Here is a 23,404-nt window from a genome sequence, read left to right as displayed (position 1 = left end):
AAAGTTCTGTCAAACTGGAATCTGAAGACAAGATGATATATAATAGGCCTCAGGCAAATTTGCAAACGAATAGTTTCTCATCCATCTCCAGCCCTAGAGGGCTTTTGTCAGAAGAGACAGAGAACTTGGAATTAAATGAAATAAAATAAAGTAATGCCGAATGAATAGTTAGGTGGATAACTATTACAGAGTAAGTTCCATAAGAAGTACGGTGTAGAGTGAAAGCCCATCACGAACATGTTTGTGGTGAATATCGGACAATCGATGTGGCTGGATGAGGGCTAGCCAATAAATGAATATGATTAAAACCAGGAATTAACGGTCTGCCAAGATGGGCTCGTTCTAGATCGGTGCCGGAGGAGACTCTTTCAACTAACCAAATACATGCAAGTCTTGGCCGAATTCTCAGTATCATCATAGATCACCCGGTGTTTTGCTATAGTGGTTAGCTTTCTCTACTCAACCAATCTAATCGTTTCATCATTGCATCTTTTTTTTCTTCATTTTATAGTCTTCCGTAAAGTCCGACTCGTCCACTGTGATTGTAACTGCTTTCCTGGCAGATTCTGAGCCCATTCTCCTCTCATCAAGTCTTATCTACTGTTTTGCGACTTCATTTGCATACTAAGTTTTTCTCCTTATTTGCTACTCCATAAAAAGCCATAATGTCTCTGGTGCTCTCCGACAATCCGGCTCCTCAACCTCTCACTGATATATTCACCAACGACACCAATATTGTCCGCCGCAAGTGCCACCGCACAGTACCTATGAAAGTGCTTGCCTTAGGTGTAGGCCGTACTGGTACTGCCTGTGAGTACCCCAATTGAAAGTCTGGTCGAATTTCTGTCAAGGTCTGAATAAAATACCATTAGCCCTTCGCAAGGCACTCGAGCGATTGGGATACGCCAAATGCTACCACATGCTGTGTGCCAGTGTCGAGAACCCACCCGATTGCCTGATGTGGCACGATGCTCTGAACGCTAAATACAACGGCGAAGGTGAATTTGGCCGCAAGGAGTGGGATCAACTTTTAGGAGATTGTCAGGCCGTGTGCGACTGGCCCGCCTGTGCCTTCGCCAAGGAGCTTATTGAGGCGTATCCGGACGCCAAAGTCATCCTGAATATCCGGGACATCGATCAATGGCATACCTCAGTCACGAAAACAGTATACTGGCGTGTCAGCGATCCAGAGCACAAGCTCCTGGCGAACTTCAGTTGGGCCGCGGGCATGTACTATCCCATGCTTAACAAATTCTTCGAAACTTTCTTCCGCGGTGACTTCCCCAATAAGGGTAAGCAAATTTACAAGGAACATGTTGCCGAGGTCCGCAGCCTAGTACCTCCTGAACGTCTTCTAGAGTACAGCATCAACGACGGTTGGGCTCCCTTATGTAAATTCCTTGAGGAGGAAATCCCTAATGACCCCTTCCCCCATAGCAACGACGTCGCTGATTTCCGCAAACGTTGCAACACCCGTAACTACCATCAGATAATGAATGCTCTCCTACAGGCTATCGCAATGGGTGGCTCACTGTTAGTCACTGGCTTGGCCGTCACTATGGCCTTCAAGCACTTCACTCGCCCAAGCCGCTAAACGTTGAGATGCATATATATTTTATTTTCCCTGTTTCATTCTTATATGGTTTAATCACCATATCTTTAAATTAAATTTTGAAATTGACTTCAAATTTCATATAATGTGGAATATAAATATTCTGTTGGAACTGCTTAACTGAAGAAAGCCGCCATGACTCAGGTTGTGGATGACCTCGAATAGAGGTAGACTTTATATATATATATACATATTCAATGATACAAGATTTCCAGTATTTAGCTTTCGTGTATTTGGTTTCGAATTTGCAGAAATTCGAGGGAATTTAAAAATCACAGTGATGCTGAAACCGGTCAAGACACGTGGTGTTGCTCTGTATATGCCAAATTTGACTACGTTCTTACAGGCCACCTTCTCTTTCCTTGACCACAGCGTAAAGGCAGCGCATTGTATTCATATTCATAAATGCATTCAATATGAGAATATATCCTCCTTTCCAGTTGTGTCTAGTACATACGACCATAGGGTGTGGAGAACAGGGCTTCCCGTCCGCTCAGCCGTACTTAAGCCACACGCCGGCAGGTTAGTAGTATGGTGGGTGACCACATGCGAATCCCTGCTGTTGTATGTTTTTGTTTTCGCTTCATTCTTTTCGCTTATAAAACTGACTGCCAGGTCCGACCGAGAGCGAAACGAGTGCCGGGGAATTGGTATATCTATCGTGTGGTCGTCAAGGGTTTGTGGAAGATTCCCATATGAGCCCCTGGGCCAACTACGACCCTGTTGTTGTTGAGTAACCACATATTTACACTTTAAATTAGAAACTGGGCAGCGTTACCACTATAATGTATAGCAGGGGCGAAATTAACATGTGAATAGGATAGACTAGCGCTGGGTCGATAAGTAGTTGTAGAGAAGGTGAGTCGAGTATGAGATAAAGGTGAGTGTGAGCGGAATGAGGCGGGTCATGCCGGCAGCGACTGGATTAGCCAACGGATTCTCAGAAATATGAACAAAGACCACCTTGCTCAGTGATTAGATGACAATTCTTCGATTACGTATTATCCTGAAAGAAGTAACGGTTCATGGCGTGGTCTGAGCAAAACGATTTGCTTGGAGCACGACCAGTAAAGATGGTTCCCAAGCCGTGCCCTTGTATGAAGCCCAATCGAAACGCCTACGTGCCATATTGATAACCCATTCATCATAGAAAAAGGAGAGCAAAACGGTAGAGGAAGAACGTTCCCTTGAAAGGGACGATCTGGGGGAGAAATCCGTGATCTCTCCTAGGAGGCGCACTGCCAGCTTCAGTTTTTCTTCTGCCAGAGTCTCTCTTTAATAAATCTTCATATTAACAGACCAAGAACGAAATATTGCTGCTATTGCCAGAATACAGCATCATTACTTAGAATAAATTGACAAGTCGCCGGAAGAATCAGAATCAATAAACTTGGGCCAGGTATTTGTGAACACCAGGTTCTTGACAGACCTCTCGGCTTTGTCGAAAGCAGAGGCTGTGAAATCCAGAGGAACGATAACAGAATGTGGAAGACGGGGCTCGATATGCATAATGCTCTGGCTCTCTTGAGGATAGGCATCCAGACACAGAGCGTGAGTGTCTTCTTCCAAGGTTATCACAGTAGAAAACTTCTTTCTATGTGTAGGGACCATGTAACTTTCGGGGGAGATTCCTGTAAGTACGTATTCCATCCCCCCCTGGCACAGATTGGCCGATTAACTGGACAGCATCACCAAACATTTCCGTTAGATCCGAGTAAATCCGAGATTCAATGTTGATGGGAAATTTCGCGATTCTGAGATCGACACAGGCTGCATATATCTCAACCGCGATCTTGAAGAAATGAAGCCGGTGGTGCAGAGGATCGCGCTTCCAATCATATACCGGCTTTTGTTCATTGATCTCCGCCCAGGCAGCCTTCCAGTCGCGCACGTAATTTAGGAAGATGATATTCTCTCCGCTGAATTCCTTGGCCGCGGCAAATCGGAGAAGCGCGCTTGAGTCGTCTTCTAAGCACCTTTCCAGGGCCTTTCGAGAATACACTTCAGGCAGGCGGCTGACTTCACTTTGACTTCGCGGTGTTTCTGAATCCAATTCGTCCGTGTCGTCTGCTTTCTTTTCATACCATGCTTGGAGTTTCCCGAGGATACGATTCCTCTGCCTCATGGAGACGACAAGCTCATAACACGGAAGGAAGATAGTAACGGCCTCCATTGTCATAATACCGGGGGCGAACCTGCGAGAGTTATTAATTGAGTTGCTTGTATTTGATGACGAGCTTTCATTACCAGAGAGCCGGCACCCAGTATCTGTTTATATCTGCCCAGGTTTGGGATGGCGAGTATAGGGCGACGAGCCACATGGGCGAACCAGGTAAACTGTAGATCAGTCAGTATCGGGGCTTGGTGGTGGAGATGTCAAGGAATGTGGTAAAGTGCTCACGCAGCGATGACGCAGCAAGTGATCTGAAGCCGCCAGTGGTGTATGTCATAGATGTTGCGAATTCTCCATAGAATGTATGGCGAAAATATCCAAGACCAGAACAATTGCCAGAGAATCGAAGGAATCCTTGAATTTTCATGGTCAGACAAGGTCGACTAAATTATCATCCAGGGGGCTATCTTACCATTCAGGACCTCGCCGACATTCCCCAGGACTTACATGTTCGGAGAATGTGCCGAAGGTTTGAAATTTTCGGGAGGTGAGGAAGATAGAGAGTGACAGAAACAGCTAGAGATGAGAGATAAGTATGGCAAATATCAACAGCATTAGGGGCGTAAGATGCACTGACTTGAACCACCATCCCAGCCAAAATACCAAATTCGGTTCGCTGGACGAGATTCAATTGTCTCCATCGAGACAGGTAGCGGCCAGGAGATTTTGCACTGTCAATGAAATGGGGTTTGTAGGGCTGCTGTGCGGTGAGAAGCAGCTTCTCCTGGATGCCAAAGACACTCAGGAGCTGCATGCTGTTTGCTTGGAAAAGAGCGATTCCCAGAGGCAGATAAATGCTCATGATCCAATATTCCGCAGCACAGGGGTACTTGTCACCCATCGGATATGCGACCATGCACAGAATCCAGTAGACATGGAGACATGACACCGCGCCCAGGGAGAGAAGCAGGTTGCGAATGCGAATGCATTGTTCGTGGCGATTGACAATTAGAAAAGCGGAGCCGACGAGCAGGGAAAATGTCCAAATGATGGCCACAGATACATAGAATTTGGCTAAATTGTCGAAGGTAGGCGCGTTGCGGTCGTGTTGCCCAGGACGGGTGGACGCCATTATGGAGGGATTTTGAGACCAAGAAATGCCATCCAGAAGAACCTGGAGGCTTAACTTTAGGGGGTCTGATTCAGGAAAGGAGTGACTGGGTTGACGAGATGAGGTTCAACGCTCGGTCGAACGTGAAGAAGTTGGTGGGGATAGTACTAAGGAGTATCTCCAGAACTCGCACCCCCCCCCCCCCTCAGTCAGTGCACGCATAAGCGCCACAAAGAAGACAACCCAGTTAAATTTTGTCTTCCACAACGCCCAGGCACAAAAAACAAGGCCTTGTTCAAGGTTTCCACCTGCCGCAGCGTAAACTCTGTTGTTTGGCCAAGTGTACCAAGTGGCCAGGGGCGGGTGCCAGAGAAGGTTCGCTAGCGCTGGTGCGGGCGTCCTCCGTCCCGTCCGCCCCGTGTTAGTGTGTTTCATCAGGATTGCAAGACGCCAAGCTGGACTAGTCTAGAACTTCGCGGAAATATCGAGTGTCAAAGTTTCGAATTGCGGAGTCCGCAACGCGCTGCTGCCGCAAGAATACCCCATGACGCCCACCTACCTCCGAGTTGCGTGTGGAGGTAATTGACAAACTGAGTGCAACACTGTGAGTGAGTCCAACGGACAGGTTTTATTCATCGTCCGCCCATGCCTCCCGTCTGTGTGGTATGGTCATTCGCATACGAGTAAATTCGAACATCGCGCCGTAGCACGCTATATTCGTAGCGCGCCTCAAGGATCACTCCACGGATCCTGCTCAAGGCAAAAAGAGTCCAGTCAAGTCACTTGTACTGTTTGTATCGCCTAAGGTTTGATACGTACAGCAATGACATCTGGTCCGATTGGTCGAAGTGGATAAGTTAAGCCGGGTACGGATCCACGCGGGCCGTCAACTTTCCATAAAAGAGAAAAGTTTAGACGAACTAATAAAAATTGGGAATAGCGGGACACACTTGGGAAGTCAGGGGAAACAAGCGGGCAAATGTTGTCCAATAAAACCAGATTGCAGCGGCATGTCTCGCTCATCTCAAGTGCAGTTCCTTGCTGTCGCGGTGGCGCCCCTGGTGCTTTTGTATCGGGGCGTTGGAAATCGGCGGTACAGCAAGAATGTGGAAGCTCGTTGATAAGTGGTCTCGTCAGTTGATTCTGGAAGGATCATGTACTCGTATTTTCATTCTCTGGCTCTAACTTTAAGAGTCGAAGATCGGTCCAAAGGCAGGAACTCCACTTTCCTTGAGTTCAAAAACTACCTTTCTCGTGAGCCGCGGGTTGCTGATCACACACACAGCCTCCGCATCAAATTCCCGGACGAGTTCTTGGACAATCGGCACCATATCCACTCTTCCACTGTTACCGGTGTCAATGAGAAGAGGGTCGGCGTCCAGCTGGTGCACTAGGCTGAGAACATCACGGCCGTACGTCCTGTTCGGATTCCGCGTCTGCCAGAGGACTCGCAGTTGTGGCCGATTCTTCTCGCTCAAAAACGAAAGACATGGCCCTATACCAGATCCCGTGGCAACCACCACTACCCTCCGGAAAACTCGCATCACGTGGATAAAGCCGTACATAAGCACTCCGCGCTTCCACATATGGGTCGGTTGCTGATCGATACACCGCGTTGTCCAATCGCCTGCCTTGGATACTATGCAAGAAAAGCTCTTGCCCTCGGGATCGGGGAAAGTCGCAAAGCTGTGCCAATCCTTGAGCGGATGCTTGGAGAGCGCTATTACTTTGCCGAAGTTCGTAGATGTGTGATCGAGATGTAGTCGGATAGCATGCGGTGAGAGATACTCGGGTTCGATCTTCACCCAGCGGAGAAGTAGCCAGGGATGGACGATGGTCGCGATAATGACCAGGACAAACCAAAACGCTGGGAGCTCGATCAGATATTGTCCAAGGGACACGCCTTGCGCATGTCGGGCCAGATCAGACATGACCAGCAGGAGAGTCAGGAAAAGAGCCACCGCCAACCAAGCGGAGAATCGGTGTATGAGTTCGAAATAGTCATGTCTTTTCGCCCGGAAGGTAGGGTGTGCAACCACAATTATGGCGACGAGAACGACAAGCAAAACATAGGATAGAACAATCACGGGGATTGAAATCGTCACCGAGTGATTAACCCAATAATCCCATGATATAAGAGCCACGAGGCCGGTATACCATAAGAAGGATGCCACACCGCATCCGCTGTGAACTCCACCATAGTGATATGCTTCAGCAGCCCTTTTGCGCAGCCAGAGAGGAGCTGACTGCGAGATGCGGCAGAAGCTCAGAAAGATGGCATTCACCACTAGTGGGTGTCGTGCAAGACCGCAGACTAGCAAATTGATGGCCGCTGCGTTGACGAATGCAAGAAGTTTCTCTCGGCTCTCCACCATAATAATAACGAATGCGATGGCATTGGCGCAATAAACCAGCGAAAACAAGCGGCGGTAGATGGTGAGAATGAGATACCGGATTGAGGCAACACTCAGTCGTGGGTCACGTTGAGCCTCGATATCCGCATTAGCAGAAAACCTCTTCCAATTCCAGGTGCTGTCTTTGCTAAATAATGTATCGACTGATGTTGCAAAACTCGGCTTGCTCGAATGTGCGAGGGGGGGGTCTTTGGGGAGAAGACACCATCCTGGTTATCGTGCCGCAACTAAGGGCAGCGGAGATATGGATTTGATATAAAGGATAATGTGCAGGGAGCAGCGAATTCAGTTATTAATAGCTCTAAAGAGGCCAGGGAACTTTCTTGCGGGTTCAATGGGAGGCCAACATGTTTGTCACCCAACAACCCTTGTAGTTTATTATGGTAAGATAACCACGTTATACGATGTGGAGATTTACGGGTCACCCTAGCCGCTTCGGCCTTGCCGCGCATGTGGTGGGATGAAGCCAGTCTCTGCCCAGAGTGCCTAATTCCCACTAGATCCTTCGTTTGGGGATCGGTGGGAACTCCCTCCGTCAAAAGCGGAATCGAGCCCTGAGTGCTCCGTAGTTCAAGGACCATCTCTCCAATCGCAGAATATCCTTATGCACTAGTACCGAGACAGCCAATTGAGATGACTGATCGAAGAACTATGCATGACACCGCGGTTTAGAGCGTCTCCACTGGGGCGAGGTTTGCCATGCCATGCCACGGTGTTCCGAAGTAACCCGGTTTACCATACTCCCTCCAGGCTACGTACAAAGCCAGAGTTATGAAGGATTGCATGGACGCTGGATCAGCTGAATTTGTTATAGGTGCAGTGATATGTGTACATATATTAAGGGAAGATATCGTTCCCTGATCGCAGTGAGGCTCTTGCAACTCCGTACCCCCGAGCAAGATCTTTGAACGACGCACCAGGTACGGAGTACCCTTAAACCCACTATACCATCGTGCAGGACTAGTCTCTTTGTATTCAAGTTACGTGATTTATTTGGGAAAGTGAAACAGGGGAATCAGGAAAATCCTCAAATTGGTACTTTTGGCCAAACTCACCACCAATATTACTCAGGTCTCTGGTCTTAAGCGATTATCGGGCAATTCAACGAGACGCTTTCAGATCGCGCACCTTTAAAACATGATATAAAAGACGAGAGAATAGTATGTCTGTAGTAGAATCAACAGTATGGTATGGCATTATTTAGCCTTTCCTCCACATTCTCTAGCAATGACAATGCTATCGCACCATAAGCAACACCCGCCGAGACCGCTAATCTATATTAATATGTCGTTCATCGCGAATCTGGCCTCATATCCGATACTAGTAGTTGTGGCCCGATCCCCCTCTTCGCCTTCCGCTATGAGGGTGGATCAATCAGGCCACAACCATACGACACTGTGTATCAGAAGTCAATCATCTGGATATGATGAATCTTAGGACATTGGGCAAGTGATTCGTTCAATTTTGGCGCAATATTGTCTGTATCCCCAACCTGACTTGAGAATAATTGGATTTGGGGCCCCTGCGCATTCCTACGGAGTTAGTGACAATTAAGCTCTCAAGACTGCGTGATTAAAGAACGGGCAGATAACACTCCGAGCTCATGGCGGAGCGAGAAGCGTCAGAATTCGAGATCGGGTAGAATGCCAAGTCTTCCAAGATCGAAGGATAAAGAACGGGCAAAAATCACTCCAAGTCCCTCTAGTTGGACGAGCAAGCAGTCAGATGGAGGCGCCTCTGGGTCTGAGAGGGAAAGGAAGAAGAACAATTGCCGTGGAGACCCAGCAGGGAATCCAGGTCTCAGAAAAATATCTTATTACTATCTCTATAAATTACTTAGTAAATTTGTGTCTTGAGGTTCAACCCTGATATATCATAAATAGTTTGCAGGTTACTTAGACGGATACGGGTATTAAAGTGCCAGGGACCCGCAACCCACAACATACAGATTGCGGAGAGAGGGGTGGGGTGAGATTTTACACTAGTACCCGCGGATATTCCACAGTTTACTTAGTAGGATATAACTCAATCATACTATTTCTTTACCTAGAGATAGTTAAAGAGTCTTCAGGGAATAGGATCTTCATGTGTCAAATGCGTTCAATACCCACTCTTTCAAGTTTTCTTTTTATGGCAATACCTCACAGGATGTTACCTTTTTGTAGATATTATTAATATCAATCAAGAGATAGTCAATCTGTCTAATCTTCATACTAATACCCTGCCTACTAAAATGGTGGCGAAGTGGGGATCAATAGCAGCAGCAAGGTAAATATGGGCCGGCGAGTAAGAACGAAAACTGTCCATTGTCGCTTAAGCACATTAAAGTACCTCATGTATTCTTTCCATGTCAAAATCAGCCCTTCACTTAAGGGCTGAAGGCGGTGCCCACTAGGGCGGCACGTTGCCGAGTCCATACTCGTGGGCGCTAAGCGACCACCAACATATAATATCTATTGTATGTTTTTCTTTTCTCTTTTCTGTTCTGCTTTTTGTCATTTTTATTTCTTATCGACATATGTCAATTCAAGCTCGATCGGATATGTTACTCCCTTATTCCGAGTTCCATCCGGATATCCATCCCGAGGGCAGAATACTCGGACTCGGTCGTTGACAAGCGCCGAGGCCTACCAGAAAGCTTCACCGTGCCAATATGTGGAGTGGTTTTAGTCTTCTTCCATGCTAAGCTTTAGAAATATTCGACCCGCGAGGATTCAGTTCATTTGGTCTATGACGTCCAAATTGCCTAAAATGCTCGGCGTTTTATAGATGTGGAGCCCAGAACCACTCGAATTGCTTGATGGCGGTAACATTAGCAAATACACATATAGGGATCTAGATGTCCGGGTGAGCGTAGAAACAGACTCTTTCTAAATTTCTTCCCACCTACCGCAAGAATCCTACCTTAAATTCACGATGGCATCGAATTCCAGCTCAGACGTGGGGACCATCAACACTCCCGGCCCCGGCACTCACTATCTCCGCCCGGAACTGAAAGACTTGAAAATCATCGGAGTAGAGGAACATGTTGTTTTCCCTCATTTGACAGCACGAATCCCCGACACGGGCCTGGCAGAGCATGCAAAACACATCTTCAGCCAACTTGTCGGCCACGAGGCCATGCAGTATGCGCGTGGCCGTTCCACCGAAACCGGAGCCCAACGACTTCACGACATGAACGAAGGCGGTATAGCAATGCAGATACTCAGTCTGGCTGGGCCCGTCAATTGCATGCAGATGGAGCCTGAATCCGGACTTGCTCTGGCGCAGGACATCAACAACGAGTTGAAAAAGGCCGTCGATGCGGACCCCGACCGATTCAAAGCTCTTGCAGATCTACCTTTTCATGCGCCAAAGCTAGCAATCGATGAGCTTCGCCGCTGCGTGCAAGATCTGGGCTTTGTCGGAGCCATGATGGCCGGTTCGGTCGGTTGTACTGGCAAGTTCCTCGATGACCTGGAGTTCGACGACCTTTTATCGGAATTCGAAGCCCTCGACGTGCCTCTTTATCTTCACCCCGGAATCGCCCCGCCGGCAGTCATTGATACGTACTACACGTTTCCAGGAAAGCCCAAATTGTCAGCGACGTTGGCGGGGATGGGATGGGGCTGGCATAATGAAGTTGCTATCCATGTCCTCCGGCTCGCTGTATCTGGAACTTTGGACCGACATCCAAAACTGAAGGTTGTGGTCGGGCATCAGGGTGAGATGTTGCCGATGATGATGCAGCGTTTTGATGCGATGTTCGATGAGAAGATTTTCTCATTAAAGAGGAGCGTTGGGGAGGCTTTGCGTAGTCAAGTGTGGCTAGCGATTTCTGGTCTATTTTCGTTGCCGCCTACCCAGATCGCGATTCAAACCTGGGGAGTTGATCGAATTCTCTTTGCCAATGATTATCCTTACATTGAGTCACAGAGAGTTCCGGAATTCATTCGGGCGTTGGGGGATATGGTTGGTCCCTCGGACATTCGCAAGATCTGCCAGACAAATGCTGAAGGGCTATTCAAGTTTCGGGCATAAGGTGGAATGAAAGGCAATTCATACTTTCCTTTCTTTTTTTTGCATCATTTACCTCATCAGGAAACATAATTTACTTAAATAAAGTAACTTGAATAAAATAACTTAAATAAAGTGATTAATCAACCTTATTGCGACCTCGTGAAGCTTGGACATCTGATAAAAGCTTGAGGCTAGCTAGCCACTCAACGAAGATCGCCTGTGAAATATTTCGTCAGAGCAAGTATTATCCAGATGTGTTTCCGCGATCTCCAGTAAATATTTCAGTGTTGGACATACTAGCAATTATGATTGCAAATAAATTATTTGATTTTATTAGATACAAAATCCCCACACCATGCGTTCGTTATAAGTTGTACGGGCTGGATTTGGTACTGCCATATTTCCGGCTTACTCGGATGTGCCGAGTGGAATCAAATAGGCCGAACATTTTGGGAAGTCGGTACAGTAAATGTCCGATTTGCCCGACACTCCCGAGAGTGACCAGGAATTTTGGAGATTTGTTATATTAATACCCCCAAAAGCCACACCAAAAATACATTTACGTTCATCGACAAGAAAATGACTTCCAGTATGGAAAAGCTTGCCACAGAGCAACAAATAAAGTCGCTTCTCATCCGCGAGCGATACTATCGCGACACCTGCCAGTGGGAGAAATTGCGTGGCAGTTACCACCCAGACGCTTCTCAGACACACATTGAAATCTCATGGTGAGCGTCTAATAAATATTTCCGACCAACGTGAATGTACCTAATACGCAACAGGTTTCAGGGCGATATTGATGGATTTGTGGCCGGCTCGGAGGGCATGACGACGGGTGGCACGGGTGCAGTTCATACGATCTGTCCCGTGGAAGTACATGTAAATGGGAACAAGGCCCTGTCGGAGTCAACAGGATCCATATCCATTCGGTTCAGGCTCAATGGGATAGAGTATGACTGTGTGTCCTTGACTCGCTTCATCTCCCGTCTGGAATATGTTGACTCGGAGTGGAAGTTGTTGACTCTGGAGGCAATTTATGATCGAGACTATATCACCCCGACAGTTCCAGTCTCAGTCTCTGCAGAAATTCCTTTGCCGAAAGAGGGGAGAGCCAGCTATAAGTGTATTTCCTGGCTTCTGTCGCAGAAGGGCTTCAAGATCAAGCAGGATCTCCCCGGTGTTGATGATCCTGCCAGTTGTACCAAATTGATGGAGGAAAGCCTGGCTTGGTTGCATTGAGTCAAGCATGCATGGAATTCATAGCAGAAAACCAAGTCAACATATTTTCAATTTAAATTTCGGGCGTTTCGACTGTGGCGCCCTATTCAAATACGAAAAAACCCCACAGCTTAGTAAGTGACGTTTCCAATCGACACTTTACAATTTAATGGCTGAATTTCCAGCTGCGAAAGGGTAGTGAATTGTGAGGCAGACTAATTATTCCCACAGTACGGCCCGCTCAAATCGTCTGGACCTGCGGTGCCTATGTGACTCATCTTACGTTTCACTGAAGTTATCTACTCTCACAATGCGCCAGATCTCGCACTCATCTCTAATTATGCGCAAATCCCTGAGCTATGATTACTCGTGAAATTCACTGATTTAAAACCTAGCAATTTCTCGCGAGTCTGCCGAGGATATTATGATGTCTACAGATTATTTCGAAAGAGAACACGTTTTTGTGTACGGAACATTAATGGACCAAAAGACACTTTCTGATGTCTTAGGATTATTAAATCGACCCCCCCCCCGTTATGCGACATGCTAGAGTTGTGGGATATGAAACTAGGCTTTGGGGTCCCTACCCTGCCCTTGTTAATGGAAAATCGCTTGTTCCAGTTTATGGTATGGTGTGCAGAAACAGATCGCGAATACACTTCGATCGACTCATAAAGTATGAGACAGATCAATACCAGCTTCGGCCTTGCCATATTGAACTCCTCGACGACAATCATCATGTTAAGAAAACCGTGGGTGGTGTCACTTTCATATGGAATGGAGAACAAGATGAACTACGGGAAGGGAAATTTGACTTGAAACAATGGAAAAGGGAGAAGATGTTACGAGATCTAGGGATGAAGTCGGCCTGCGACAAAAGGTTTCATTGAGTCCTCCAGCTTATGGGAATGATTTTCCGTAAATCTGGAAGCAGTTGGCAGATCGTCGTAAACCTTCTTTCTCGCGTGAAATCTAATCGAGATCTATCTGGATCTACAGCAGATCAAAAAGCTAGTAGCATGGAAGAAGTCAAAACGACAACGCGCACCATGCCAAAGAAATATCCGATTGATGGCAAGTCTCGAAGAAAAGAAAAGTCAAACTTCGAAGGGTGACGTGCATCGTCTGCTTCCTTGTACTGGCACTGTTACTTCCCCGCCTAAGCATCTGATCCGGCCCAGCTCCGAGGTCCGCCAATTTCTGACGGGTCTAGACGTCGTCAGCAACAGTCCAATCGGCCTTACCCAAGATCAGATGCCCGGATACCACTGGACAACGGTTTCGTCGAAGCGAGCTGCACCAAGGAAACCGGTCAGCGTTGGAGATCGACGGCCAAGAGGGGTCAAGCATTGAATATATGCTGCTGACCCCAGGGTTTACCCACTGGCACCAGAATACTAGTCTGTCCACTGCCAATTTCAAGTTTTCTATCTCGAGGCTCAGGATATACTACATCTTCCAATTTGAAGGTGATATCCGCTACAATGAAATTCACGACAGCGCTTCTCTGCCTCGCAGCAACGGCCTGGGGCGCTGAACCCCAACGACGAGATGCCACAACGGAGAGCGGCTACAATGTTGCTTCTTTATCGAGCCAACTGTGAGACCTCAAATTCATCCACAACATGGAACTAATGAAGTTTTGCTTATTGCCTTTCCTTCCAGCGAGCACCTCACCGCAAACGCAACCAGCGGCGCAAATTTCGCCAACATCTCCCCGCCTCCTAAATCGCTCATCGGCGAGATCATCTCAGCTGTCCCGATGACAGTCCTGTGGGAATTGATTGATCAGGAATCCCGCCGTTCGCTGGCTAGCGAGTTCAGTGCCGGCACGACTCCAGCCTGGTATAGCAGTCTTCCGTCCGATGTGAAAAGCTACATGTCGGTCGTGCGATCGCAAGTCAAGGCGGGGGTTCTTACACAGACGCCCACACCTACGGCCACGGGCACAGCGACAGGCTCGCAGACCGGGACGGGTACGGCGACGGCGACGGGATCGAGTTCAACTTCGAGTGGGTTGGCGGCGCAGCCTACTGCAATCACGGCGGTGGTCGGGGCGCTGGGTGTTCTCGGCTTGGCCCTAGCACTGTAGCTGCAAAGTAGTGCGATGCAGTGCAGTGCAGTGCAGTAGCGTGGTGGGGCCAGCACGAATTCACATTTGAGGCTTTTGTTACTCAATTTTCTTGGTTGATAAAGAACTCTTTACTACAGACTTGATTTCCGGGCAGTTTCAGTTTCAGTGTTAGTACAGCTGGAAATTGAGATAGTGATGATAGTTTCAAATAGACGATGCGATGAGACATGACATCAAGACTTGGATACTCTGTAGCTACTCGTATGCCTCTCTCATCCTCAAAAATGCCCTAAAGCGTGGTTCATGTTCCTGTTTGTTCCACGGGCCCTGCATTTGTGGCGCTCCACTTCCCCTCATTTTTCAGCCTCGGTTTGAGTCTACTCGAAGTTGTACGAAATACGGCCCCGGATTCTGCTCCACGGAGTGTACTCATTCACCGAATCTCATGCCATTCAATTCCTTTGACAACCGAATAGATTAAATGCGGGATCTTGATTGTGATATGTAGTATCAGTAATTCTCAGCTCCACCCTAATACCATTGACCAAATCTGCACTCACCACGAAGATCGCTACTCAAGACGACCCGAGCTCCGGTGTCACATGGGGCTGGTCGGTCCGAGGGGAGCCCCCATGAACCACTCAGGGCGCCCAACGCCACTTACTTTCTCCACATCATCATTGGAAGTGGCCCTGGAGAGCTGATCTTGTCCCCTTTCAACGCTATCTGGGGTGAGACCGTGGGATGCGGGGATCGCCTGTCGCCTTCCAGGATTTCTCTCTCCGCCGGGATTAGGTAGGTCATAGAGAGAGGCATCACATACTCCGTACCGTCTTCTCGCCTCGTCTCTCCTCTCGTCCCAATCTCACTCTCACATGGAAGAGCTTCACCACGGAAACTTACCTTACTAGCAATGATCGACCTCGGCGAGACATTGGGTTTCCGCGATCGTGCATCGCCCACGCCAATCCTGTGATCCGGCCCATCGCATTGGGCGGAGCCTCGGGGCTTTTTTTCGATTTTCAAGCCAGTCATGGGTGGATTCCGCCATTTCGGTTGGCTCTTTGTTGGATCGCTAACGTCTCACGAATCTGATCTCGCCCCGAGCGTTGGCGTTGTAGTAGCTGGAGTTCCAAGGTCTAGATGCCGCGGGGTGGCTTGTCTTAGTTCAAAGTCTTCCCTCGTGTAGTGCTTCTGATGCTCCAACTCGCTTATATGGGCGGGGGGACGGGCAGAGTGCAGTAGCTAGTAGACTTGCTTCTTTTTTATCTTTTATTTTTGTATATCATCAAATCCATTCTCTTCTCTTCTTCCATTCTTCGCCGTGCAACTTCGGGATCAACATTCACCATGCGTCTCACCACTTTCCTCCTTCCTCTCGCCGCTGCTCCACTGGCCATCGGAGCTCCAGAGCCCAATCCTGTTGCTCCTCGCGCACCCGCCTCCACTGGTGGTCTTCTCTCGGAGTTGCCAGGAATTCTAGATGGTGTGCAAGATTTGCTGAGCAAGGATACCATCAACAACCTCGAGATCATCGTTAGCGGTGCTGCTAAGCTGCTTGCATCCGACAACATCGATGTCCTACAGGATATTCTGACCAACGCCCACTCCCTTCTCACAAAGGAGTTTGTGGATAACACAACGACTTTGATCGGCGATGCTACTCCGGTGGGTACCCCTCAACGTAATGCTGATCTTCATGTCCGGAGTCATACTGACGAATGTTCTTTTTCTTTTCTAGCTTGTGGAGGATGTGTCGAAACTGCTGGGTGGAGTGCTGGGAACACTATAGAGCATGAGATGAATTTTTTACTACTAGTAGCCTAGTACATATCATGATGGTAAACGAATTCAACGAGGGATAAATATATGCAATTTTTCCTTATAACAAAAGAAAACCCTCATCCACGTGTCAAGGCACAGAGCGTATCTCATAGCATAGCATGGGTATATACAAAAAAACATTATAGTAGATCGACCGCAACAAGAAGTATCCTAAATCGCCCTTCTCTCTCCTCAAACAACATTCAACTTACCGCGCAGCTTATCCTGATAATACCGCAGCGGATATCCACGCCATTTATTCGGCATAGCCGGGTAAACAGCGACAGAGAACCCCATCCAAGTTCGGTAGAGGGTACGAGTACTGGCGGTAGACTTAAGACCATAAGAATCCCGCAGATTGGGCGGGAGCATCTCGATAGTAACGGCGCGAAGGAACGGCTTCATATTCTGCACCCACTTAGGCATATCGGTAGACTCGCGCAGATCCTTCGCAAATTGCGCGGCATCAGTGGAGACAGTCAACTTGCCAACTTGATCATCCCAATAAGACCAGAAAGTCTGGCGAGTCTCGGGCCAAGTACCCGCAGGCACGCCCATGCAGTTCATAAGCAAGCCGAACTCGCTATAGGCGCGCTGGGCAGTCTGAAAGTCGACTCTGCCGTAGACGCGCTGGTAGAAATCGGTCGCGGTGGCGTAGAGGGTTGCGGCCATCCATTTCTGCAGTGCTGGGTGGTGGGCGAAGCGGTTGTTGCGACCGCCGCCGAGACCGGGGGCTTCTTCGCGTTGGAGCATTTCCAGGAGGATTTTGCGCTCATCGCGTGTGCCGAAGACGAATGTGGAGATGTAGCCTAGATGGGCTTGTAGAGCGTCGAGGAGCTCTGTAGCGAGTGTTTTCGGGTTGCTGTTGTCATTTTCAACTTCGCGGATGGCGGGTAGTGCTGCTTGGAGTAGCAGAGCAGCGCCTGATCCGGCAAAGAGGATGCCCTCTTGGAGCATCTGAGGAAGAATTTCTAGCTGCTCTAGGGCATGCAGACGACCAGAGCCGCTAGCGACGGGGACATCGTGGTCGTGTGAGACATCGGGCTTTTCATCCAAGGGGGATGGGGAGAAGAAGTGGACGACATAGTGGATGGGATGAGATGGGATAGGAAGAAGTACAAGCACAAGTGAGGATGAAAATAATCAAATCCAGAGAATCCTCAAAGACCAACCTTTCAGTCCGGGGAAGAAAAGCTTGGGATTAAATCCAGACTGAAGGTTGTCCCCCCCGCAAATCCACCGTGCATCATCCACCTTTCCTCCACTTCCAACAACCACAAAACTCTCTCGGATTTGTGACCTACATGGATCACCGACCCATGTGAACTGCCCCTATTTCATCGCATGTCAGCCGCGGTTCGTAGGAGATCGCCATCTCCTGCGCTGATCCCTGCTATGTTCGTGCGCCACCAGCTCCAGTCCAGCTCGTGGATCTTGGCCAAGAAGAGCAACGTTGCTCCGAACGAACCCCACTGTCCCACTCCGCCCAGGGGCTTTTATTTTTTTTGGTTCTCTTTCCCCGATATTTCGGCTCGAGCTCGTCATGGAATATCCTATCGTATCCTACTCGTATGTGGATGTGGGCTTATTTCGCTTGCCCGATCATTCGGTAGCAGTTGCAAGCGAGAACCAAAGGGTCACATCCTCCCCCGGACTGATAATTTCCCCCGGATGAAAAGACTTGACCCCATCCTCCCCCGAGAAAATACTAATATAGTCGCGGGAGGTCCCGGTCCCCATTCTCTCTTGTCTTGGTCTTCCTTTTCCCGTTGCGTGGTCGCGTTTACTTCGTACGACCCCTTCTCTCCTCACCGTCTTCCCTCCTCAATTCCATCATGGGCAAGACTGAAGGTGATCGGCCAGCTTATTTGAGCTCCGATGACGCCAAATATTCCCTCGGTGTTCATCGAGGACCCTTACCCCCCGCAGGTTTGGATGATACAGCAAAACTTGAGCAGGTCGAGTCCGCCGGTGGCTTGTCGCTGGCCACCACGCGCACGCGCAGAGAGCGTCTGTCACGCCATTGGAAGCGATTCTGGTGCTGTTATCTTATTGGAAATGTGATCTTCCTCGCCATTTTCCTGCCAGTCTTGTAAGTTATACTCCAGATTATAAACCGGGTCTATGAGATGACTCTGCCACATTAAACACGTCAATTGCGCTTTCTACTCTTCCTGGTCATGATAACTGACTATCCCAGCTTCCTTGTCGCGATCCCCGCCATCTCTCAACTTGTCGTCAACAAGTCCGACCTCGTGCTAGTCAAGGCGTCCGTCCTGAACCCGCAGCCGGACTCCATCCAGTTAACTCTGCAATCGGCGTTGAATTTGAAAATCGCCTTGCCGGTTCGCATTGAGCCTATTAACTTGGATCTTTTTGTGCGCGACGATGGCGCCGATAAGCCATGGACCAATGTCACTATTCCAGGCATGACTATCAAGGGCAACACCACCTTAGGCGTGGAGGATGTGCACCGTCCACTCATCAACCAGGACACTTGGGTTGACTACGTTCACTCTGTTGTGTTTAACAAGGAATCGACCTTATCTCTCAAGGGCACGACCAATTCCTATCTGGGAGTGCTGAAGTCGAAAGTCACCATGGACAAGGACGTGACTTCACCGAGTAAGTCTATGCAGCGCACCTCCAATTGGCCATTCCACTAACCTTATTTATATAGCCCTTGATTCCTTCAAAGGGTTTGCACTGACGGACAGCCAGCTGGTCCTCCCAGCCGAAGCCGATGGCACTAACCTCAAAGGAAATGCCTCACTTCCCAACCCATCAGTGTTGACCCTCGACATCGGCACCCTGGTCCTGGATATCTACAGCGGCGACCTGCTCCTCGGCAACGCTACCCTAGAAGACGTCACTCTGTACCCAGGAGCCAACACATTCCCCGTCAAAGCCCAACTCGACCTAACAACCGCCATCACCCACCTGAAAGAACTACTAGCGGACCAAGGCGCATCACTTCTGTCCAACGGAAGTCTCTCCCTCAAGACCGTCACGCGCACAGTGACATGGAAAGGCACCCGAGTCCCCTACTACACGAAAGTGATGTCCGAACTCCCGCTGATGGCGAACGTGCCTCTCCTCGATACCTTGAAGAACACCATCCACGGCTTAATCGGCAGCAACGGCAAGCTGAACCTGACCGGAATCCTGAATGCCAATTCTAGCAGTGGCTCTGGCTTGTTTTCGACCTTGAAAGAAGAGTTCGAGGATAAGAAGAAGGAGAAGCGCGATCTTCTGGCTGAGGCGCTGAAGGAGAATCTTCATGTTCGTAATCTGTTCGGTGATGAACATCCCGTTAAGCGGGATTTGATGATCGATGCCATGGCTGGAATGTATATGAAGGCATAGGCGGATGTGATGCGATGCGATGCGATGCGATGCTAACGCCAACGCCAACGGAACGGTCGTACCCCTTACTTTAATACCGGGACGCACCTGACGCCGACACGACACGATTGTGATTGCGACATTTGATTGATTCTGATTCTGATTTTCGATTCCCCGGGTGGTGGTTCTCTTGTTTTGTTTTGAAACTTCCTTCTTCCTCACGGATGATGGATATGGAGTTACGGATTTCTTTTTTCTTGTATATTTGTTCATACATGGCCTGGCCTGGCATTGCCTCGTCTCGCCAAACTGACTCGACGGATAGAACCTAGACCACGACTTCGCAGTCGTGTAGATTAGAGGTTGAGTCGGTTTACTAGAAACTATATCTAGAATAATACATAAACTTACGATAGAAATGGTGTCTGAAATTCTTCCACTAGGTAGAAGTATATTTAGATCTACCTAGAAGAACTAGTAGAAATTCCTCCGGGGCCGTTGGTCAAATTCAAGCTCGATTTAAGCTTAAGCTCAAAAGGATGACACTAGTGTCTGGGTCTGTTTCATCTTATGCAGGGGCTTGCTCACACTCGCTCCACCTTCGTGCCCGGACCAGGGTCACAGGTGTGACACCTCAGGTGGGCATTGTATGGTCGGATAGCTACTGACGGCTGTTTCGGTCTCAGTTGCGTGGGTTTAGTTCAAGTTTGCTCTGGTTGGAATTGAAACTGTTTGAGCTAGCAGTACTTCGAGTACTACTACTTAGTCCATCCCTGTACGGTATATGTATATCATATTCGAATATGGCTTGTCAGTCCGATGGTTGCCCGAATTGAAACTTGCTCAGATGAACCTTGGAACTTGAAAGAAATTCGGAGATTCTATCCAACTCGACTGCGGCCCAATTATTGAAGCGGCGAATTCACTGGCAACTGTGCGCCAAGAATGTACCTTTTTCACGCGTGACATGGCAATTTTTGATTTGCCAATTGCTTCAAGGCTATACTACTACATGCAACCCTATGCAAAGTACAGAGACGGGAAAGAATTACATTAAAAAGGAAGATATCTTCGGAGTATCTTCGGAGTATGTAGTATGTATTGATTTGAGGAGTTATAGTTAGGCTAGGTGTAGGCCAGGTGGTTGTGTAGGTTTATAGGTTACCAGTATTACTATGCAATGCACGTTCTACGTTCATCGCAGCCAATATCCACGACCAATAGCCTGATAAAGAGGTCTTGCCTCCCGTATAAGCGAGCCACTAGAAGAAGGCCCAGGAGCAGGGATATCGACTGGAAAAATGTCACCGACAACCGGCGCCTTCAACGAGCGCAGAGATGGAAGGTTAGGAAATCGGATCTTAGGATCAAAACTGATCAGAACCAAAGCCTTGTTACCGAGCGGCAGACCCGGAGAAGAGATTGAATATAGAAGGGAGCGCTCATCGGAAATAGCATGTACGGATCCAGCGCGTGTGTCGGGACAAAGAAGGTGGGTGAGTTCACTCGGTGAATCCTCCGCTGGCCAAAGGTGGACGCCACGACAGGAAAATTGCTCTTCTGACCCTTCGACTGGTCGGCCGTCTGCTTCGGTCTGGGTGTGTTTGAATAAGAGGCCGGTTCCTTCTTCGTCGACGGGACATTTGCGTTTGCGTGAGACTGTTCGTAGTCGAATTCGGTCGCGGGATCGAAGTCCGTCTGCCTCCGGGGCGGGATCGTTGACTAGATCTATGAATGTTGCCGCGGAGAGGTGATAACTGCGGTGCTTAGTGCGTGCGGCGATGAATTCTTGTCGGTTGTTTTGGTCATGCGTGTGCTCGTATTCGGCGTGGTAGTTGCGGCGCAGCCGCTTTTCGGGTCGCTGGTCAAATGTTTGGCCATGCGTGTCGTGATCTGAGATATTTTTGAGATTGTCATTCTCGGTCTCGGTCTCGTTCTCGTCTTCATCTTCGTCTTCATTATCATTCACCCATGGTGAACGTCTCAAGTCTTCCTCGGCTGCCTCTTCCGGCGTAGGGAGAGGTTGGATATAGGTTGTCCGGTGATTCTCGCTCTTGCCGTGACGCCATTCTCGGCGACATTCGATAATGACTGGATTACCGGTCTCCTCATCGGTGCGGATAGATAAGTCCGTCCACATCTCGTTGATAGGACCCTCGCGGTGTTCACGGCGCCATACGCGATCATTCCACTTGTAACCCTTTTGTCGCGGAGCGTGACAGAACCAATGATAGAAAGAAGAGAAGCGCTCGTCATCATTTGACGCGACTTGGGTCGAGACAGCGTATAGATGCTCCTTATACATCTCGAAGCACAATGTCTGGCCTAGATCACCATCAACTACGCGGTCCAATGGAAATTCAATCGTGTCCAGTGTAGCAAAATCCACACCACAGACCGACCAGACGCCATCAGAATTAGCGGCAGAGGCGGTAAAACAGCCATACCACAAATACGAGCGACTATTTCGCACGAAGATGGGCACATCAGACGGTACAACCGCGTGGAGAAGTAAGCGTCTCCGCCTGGAAAGGCCGGGACGGCTTTCCATGTCAATAGCTAGTAAGGCATCTCCCAATGCATCATCATTAATCACACGTAAGACGACGATACCGTCATGATAGTGGATAAGTTTGACCCGCTCGGCAGCATCCCTGTCCACCGGGCTAGATTCCAAGCGACGAAGGACATCGTGGAGATTAAGGACACGTTCACGCTGGGCAACCCGATGAACGTCCAGCAGACGAATTTCCTGCCCGACCCGATAACAAAGCACGCCCTGTTGATAAAGAAAATCGGAACCATAGGCCAAGACAGAAACGGAGTAAGGGGTGGCCGTGGCGACCGCCTCGTTGATGTCAAAGCGATGGGAGACAGCCTTGCGATAACCAGCCTGGGCCTGCAAGGCTATGGAGCCTTCCTTGCTATGTCGTAGGACATTCTGCCGATCTTAGTTAGCTTTTGGCCAAGCCATGCATCGGTTTGGCCCCCTTTAGGTGGGGGGCAAAGGTAAAGAGGGGAGAGGTGAGGCTTAGCCCGGCTGGCTTACCTCGACGGTTTTCCTCGCGATAAGTTCGCTTTGCATGGAATCATGGATGATACGATTGGTACGGCTGAGATGAATATAATCACGGTCGTCCAGCGAGGTTGCGATTTGGTAGAAGACATCAAAAGGGAGGTTATCCAGCCGCGGTGGCGGCATGGCGGGAGAGAAGGGGGCGCAGTATTAACAGCGCATAATGGGGGGGAGGCGGTGCAAGTATAACGGAGAGGAAGGGTAGAAGGGCAGAAGAGGGGGATAGAATAGAATAGTATGAAAGGGTGGGATTGAAGAGCAGAAAGAAGGAGTGGAGGGGGACTTTAACTGGGGGAGTAGAAGGGGAGGTGTAGAAGAGCCGCACACCGTAAGACTGGGAGTAGTCACGGAGTACTCTTCCCTCGCATCTTGAGCCTCACGCCCTTCCCACTTCCCACTTTTACACTTCCCTCCACACAGCCCCCTTGCCCTCGCCGCACTACGTACACGATTTTCCTCTTCTCGAAAGTCACGCCATCGATGCCATCAGTGGATCCCCTCGTATCGCCCAGAAGGCTAAAATGAGGCTCTTTTGCTTTTGTTGGGCCCCTTCCAGTGCTTCCTTGAAGCCTGACTGGACTGGCTATGGCATCCATCATCCCCCCGGCTGACCCTCGC

The 23,404-nt window shown here is 49.0% G+C and overlaps 11 protein-coding genes across 11 annotated transcripts; 7 read left to right on the top strand and 4 right to left on the bottom strand.

The window, feature by feature from the left end:
* Window positions 1-665: 665 nt before the first annotated feature.
* N7509_005139 (sulfotransferase family protein) lies at window positions 666-1,594 on the top strand (the record flags this gene model as incomplete). Its single annotated transcript, XM_056629776.1, has 2 exons — window positions 666-810; window positions 873-1,594. 2 exons carry the CDS (start codon window positions 666-668, stop codon window positions 1,592-1,594), a joined length of 867 nt encoding a protein of 288 aa, XP_056489078.1.
* A 1,359-nt stretch (window positions 1,595-2,953) lies between these two features.
* N7509_005138 (uncharacterized protein) lies at window positions 2,954-4,857 on the bottom strand (the record flags this gene model as incomplete). The annotated part of the gene is given in 6 exon segments (XM_056629775.1): window positions 2,954-3,243; window positions 3,254-3,807; window positions 3,860-3,949; window positions 4,014-4,139; window positions 4,198-4,301; window positions 4,363-4,857. 6 exon segments carry the CDS (start codon window positions 4,855-4,857, stop codon window positions 2,954-2,956), a joined length of 1,659 nt encoding a protein of 552 aa, XP_056489077.1.
* Window positions 4,858-6,023: 1,166 nt separating this feature from the next.
* On the bottom strand, window positions 6,024-7,702 carry N7509_005137 (uncharacterized protein; the record flags this gene model as incomplete). The annotated part of the gene is made up of 2 exons (XM_056629774.1): window positions 6,024-7,459; window positions 7,669-7,702. 2 exons carry the CDS (start codon window positions 7,700-7,702, stop codon window positions 6,024-6,026), a joined length of 1,470 nt encoding a protein of 489 aa, XP_056489076.1.
* A 2,464-nt stretch (window positions 7,703-10,166) lies between these two features.
* N7509_005136 (amidohydrolase family protein) lies at window positions 10,167-11,270 on the top strand (the record flags this gene model as incomplete). The annotated part of the gene is made up of 1 exon (XM_056629773.1): window positions 10,167-11,270. The coding sequence occupies one exon, from the start codon at window positions 10,167-10,169 to the stop codon at window positions 11,268-11,270; it is 1,104 nt and encodes a 367-aa protein (XP_056489075.1).
* A 570-nt stretch (window positions 11,271-11,840) lies between these two features.
* N7509_005135 (uncharacterized protein) lies at window positions 11,841-12,488 on the top strand (the record flags this gene model as incomplete). Its single annotated transcript, XM_056629772.1, has 2 exons — window positions 11,841-11,977; window positions 12,032-12,488. 2 exons carry the CDS (start codon window positions 11,841-11,843, stop codon window positions 12,486-12,488), a joined length of 594 nt encoding a protein of 197 aa, XP_056489074.1.
* A 1,050-nt stretch (window positions 12,489-13,538) lies between these two features.
* Window positions 13,539-13,820, top strand: N7509_005134 (uncharacterized protein; the record flags this gene model as incomplete). Its single annotated transcript, XM_056629771.1, has 1 exon — window positions 13,539-13,820. One exon carries the CDS (start codon window positions 13,539-13,541, stop codon window positions 13,818-13,820), a length of 282 nt encoding a protein of 93 aa, XP_056489073.1.
* A 131-nt stretch (window positions 13,821-13,951) lies between these two features.
* On the top strand, window positions 13,952-14,559 carry N7509_005133 (uncharacterized protein; the record flags this gene model as incomplete). Its single annotated transcript, XM_056629770.1, has 2 exons — window positions 13,952-14,067; window positions 14,133-14,559. 2 exons carry the CDS (start codon window positions 13,952-13,954, stop codon window positions 14,557-14,559), a joined length of 543 nt encoding a protein of 180 aa, XP_056489072.1.
* Window positions 14,560-15,891: 1,332 nt separating this feature from the next.
* Window positions 15,892-16,333, top strand: N7509_005132 (uncharacterized protein; the record flags this gene model as incomplete). The annotated part of the gene is made up of 2 exons (XM_056629769.1): window positions 15,892-16,209; window positions 16,283-16,333. 2 exons carry the CDS (start codon window positions 15,892-15,894, stop codon window positions 16,331-16,333), a joined length of 369 nt encoding a protein of 122 aa, XP_056489071.1.
* A 224-nt stretch (window positions 16,334-16,557) lies between these two features.
* Window positions 16,558-17,322, bottom strand: N7509_005131 (oxygenase MpaB family protein; the record flags this gene model as incomplete). The annotated part of the gene is made up of 1 exon (XM_056629768.1): window positions 16,558-17,322. One exon carries the CDS (start codon window positions 17,320-17,322, stop codon window positions 16,558-16,560), a length of 765 nt encoding a protein of 254 aa, XP_056489070.1.
* An 878-nt stretch (window positions 17,323-18,200) lies between these two features.
* On the top strand, window positions 18,201-19,731 carry N7509_005130 (DUF3712 domain-containing protein; the record flags this gene model as incomplete). Its single annotated transcript, XM_056629767.1, has 3 exons — window positions 18,201-18,457; window positions 18,566-18,990; window positions 19,046-19,731. 3 exons carry the CDS (start codon window positions 18,201-18,203, stop codon window positions 19,729-19,731), a joined length of 1,368 nt encoding a protein of 455 aa, XP_056489069.1.
* A 1,174-nt stretch (window positions 19,732-20,905) lies between these two features.
* On the bottom strand, window positions 20,906-22,912 carry fbx15 (F-box domain protein; the record flags this gene model as incomplete). The annotated part of the gene is made up of 2 exons (XM_056629766.1): window positions 20,906-22,651; window positions 22,760-22,912. 2 exons carry the CDS (start codon window positions 22,910-22,912, stop codon window positions 20,906-20,908), a joined length of 1,899 nt encoding a protein of 632 aa, XP_056489068.1.
* Between the last annotated feature and the right edge of the window lie 492 nt (window positions 22,913-23,404).

This window comes from Penicillium cosmopolitanum, assembly GCF_028827165.1.
Source record: "Penicillium cosmopolitanum strain IBT 29677 chromosome Unknown utg000006l:49.0-5199605.0:1.0-5204138.0, whole genome shotgun sequence".
Lineage (NCBI taxonomy): Eukaryota > Fungi > Ascomycota > Eurotiomycetes > Eurotiales > Aspergillaceae > Penicillium > Penicillium cosmopolitanum.
The sequence above is the reverse complement of the archived record's forward strand: the minus strand, read 5'-3'. Positions and strand labels throughout refer to the sequence as shown.